The 1,740-nt window shown below is 45.5% G+C and overlaps 1 protein-coding gene across 1 annotated transcript in view; it reads right to left on the bottom strand.

Annotated features, from left to right (window-relative positions):
• The window catches only part of LOC107125703 (centrosome-associated protein 350-like), a 47,176-nt gene extending 46,575 nt beyond the window's left edge, over positions 1–601 (bottom strand). Inside the window, exon 1 of the mRNA XM_015429155.1 lies at positions 262–601. Within this exon, the coding sequence (XP_015284641.1) occupies positions 262–601 (340 nt within the window). The remainder of the gene's footprint in view (positions 1–261) is intronic.
• Between the last annotated feature and the right edge of the window lie 1,139 nt (positions 602–1,740).

Here is a 1,740-nt window from a genome sequence, read left to right as displayed (position 1 = left end):
TCCCTGCTCTTTGTAGATTTTGGATCTTAAGGGCAGAAACTGTCTTAGACAGCAAGTAATGGAGGTCCTCTGTTTTAAAAAATCTGAAGGACTGCTCAGGAGGAATAGAAATCTGGAGGGGGGGGGAAGGGGAAGATGACGGAGATCTACTAGAATGACCCCCTGAGCTGCAAAAGTGGGCTATCTCTTGCCTCATGGCTCTCCTGAAATAAGACATGACTCTGGGGGACAAGGGAGCCGAGGCGGCGTCATCAGCGTTACCTCCGTGAGAAGAGCCTTCCGCTTCTCCGTCATGTTCCCGGGCAGCCTCTATTAGAGTACTCGCTGCTAGGTCGGACCCGCTCAGACACACAGTCTCGGGTCGCTCCCTGCCCTGTGCCGGGCTCCGTCGCTCAATGTTTTCCATCAAAATGGCTGCCGCCATGTTTGGAGACTCCTGGAGCGTGTGGGAGCTTTTGGCGCGCTTGGCCGCGCTATGCGCATCTGCCTGTCGATCGCTGCCGTCCAGGCCTCTTTTTCGCCCTGCGCGATCTTTTCTACTTTCCTCCCCATCGATTTCCCCAGAGGATAAAAAGCCATCAATGTCTCCCTTGCGTGCCATAGCCGCTGTTGGGAGAGGAGTCTCGCAGAAAGAAACAAAGTGACAGTTGAGGGGATTTTTTTTTTTTTTTGTTAAGACAGAGAAAGTGAACTGAGGTAGATTATCGAGAATTATGGAAAAACAGGAAAGAAGAGAAAGATAAGCAGTTTGAAATAGTGAAAGTAGAAGCAAAGCCAAATTTTTACTGCTCTCCCTACTGAGGCAGGAAGAAAACTGAGTTGAGGGCGACTCCCAACACAGGAAACAGGAAACAGTTTGAAGTTCCTGCCTCCCTAAGAGATGGTTGGGAATCACCCACAAGATGGCCTCCACCTCAGAGGGAGAATTGCCTTCAGCAAGGGTTGCCAGCTGCAGCCAGCACCGAGCCAGGAGAAATTCAGCAGCAGGATAATCTCGGTGTTAAGCCAATGCATGACATCACTTCTGGGCAAAACCAGCAGTGACATCATCGTGTTAGGGCAATGCTCTAGGATTCACTCACTTGGAACCATAGCTTGGGGTGAATTCTATAGTGTTGCCTTGCCATGATGATGTCACTTCCAGTTTGGCGCCAGAAGTGACACTGCACTTTGACATGACCCCCCCTCCAATTTCCCCGCCACCAGCCTGTGAGTGGTAGTGGGTATTGGGTGGGGACCAATGCCAAGAGATCTCCTGCTATAGTTGGAGACCTAACCCTGCACATTCATCATAACTAGCACTGGTAAAAAATTATATATTTGCTGACAAAGATATTAAAAATGTGGAAGGTCAAACCAGTCAAAGTTATAAAAGTAATCACGGCTTAAAGTATCATTTCATGTATTCATTAATTTTGGTAAGTTTGAAAACGGTGAAGGTTAGGAAAAATGTTAAAACTATGTAACAACTATTTTGACAAACCTATATGTTGTGTGGTGGGCTCGAATGATTAAGATATACTACAGAATCGATGTATTGTACTAGAAATAACAATAAATATATATAATAAAAAACAGTGAGCACTGCAGCCAGCAAGTTTACAGAATTGTTTTTATTTTATTAACACAATATACAATCTAATTAATCTAGGAGTTGTTTTATTGTTACAAGTACCATTGTGGTGAGACTGGACTTTACAGCTTGCGAGCAGAAAGTAAAAACAGGTTGCTTACCTGTAA

This window comes from Gekko japonicus, unplaced genomic scaffold (genome assembly GCF_001447785.1).
Source record: "Gekko japonicus isolate JY-2015 unplaced genomic scaffold, Gekko_japonicus_V1.1 scaffold2524, whole genome shotgun sequence".
NCBI classification, from domain to species: domain Eukaryota; kingdom Metazoa; phylum Chordata; class Lepidosauria; order Squamata; family Gekkonidae; genus Gekko; species Gekko japonicus.
This window is presented reverse-complemented; position numbering and strand designations above follow the sequence as displayed.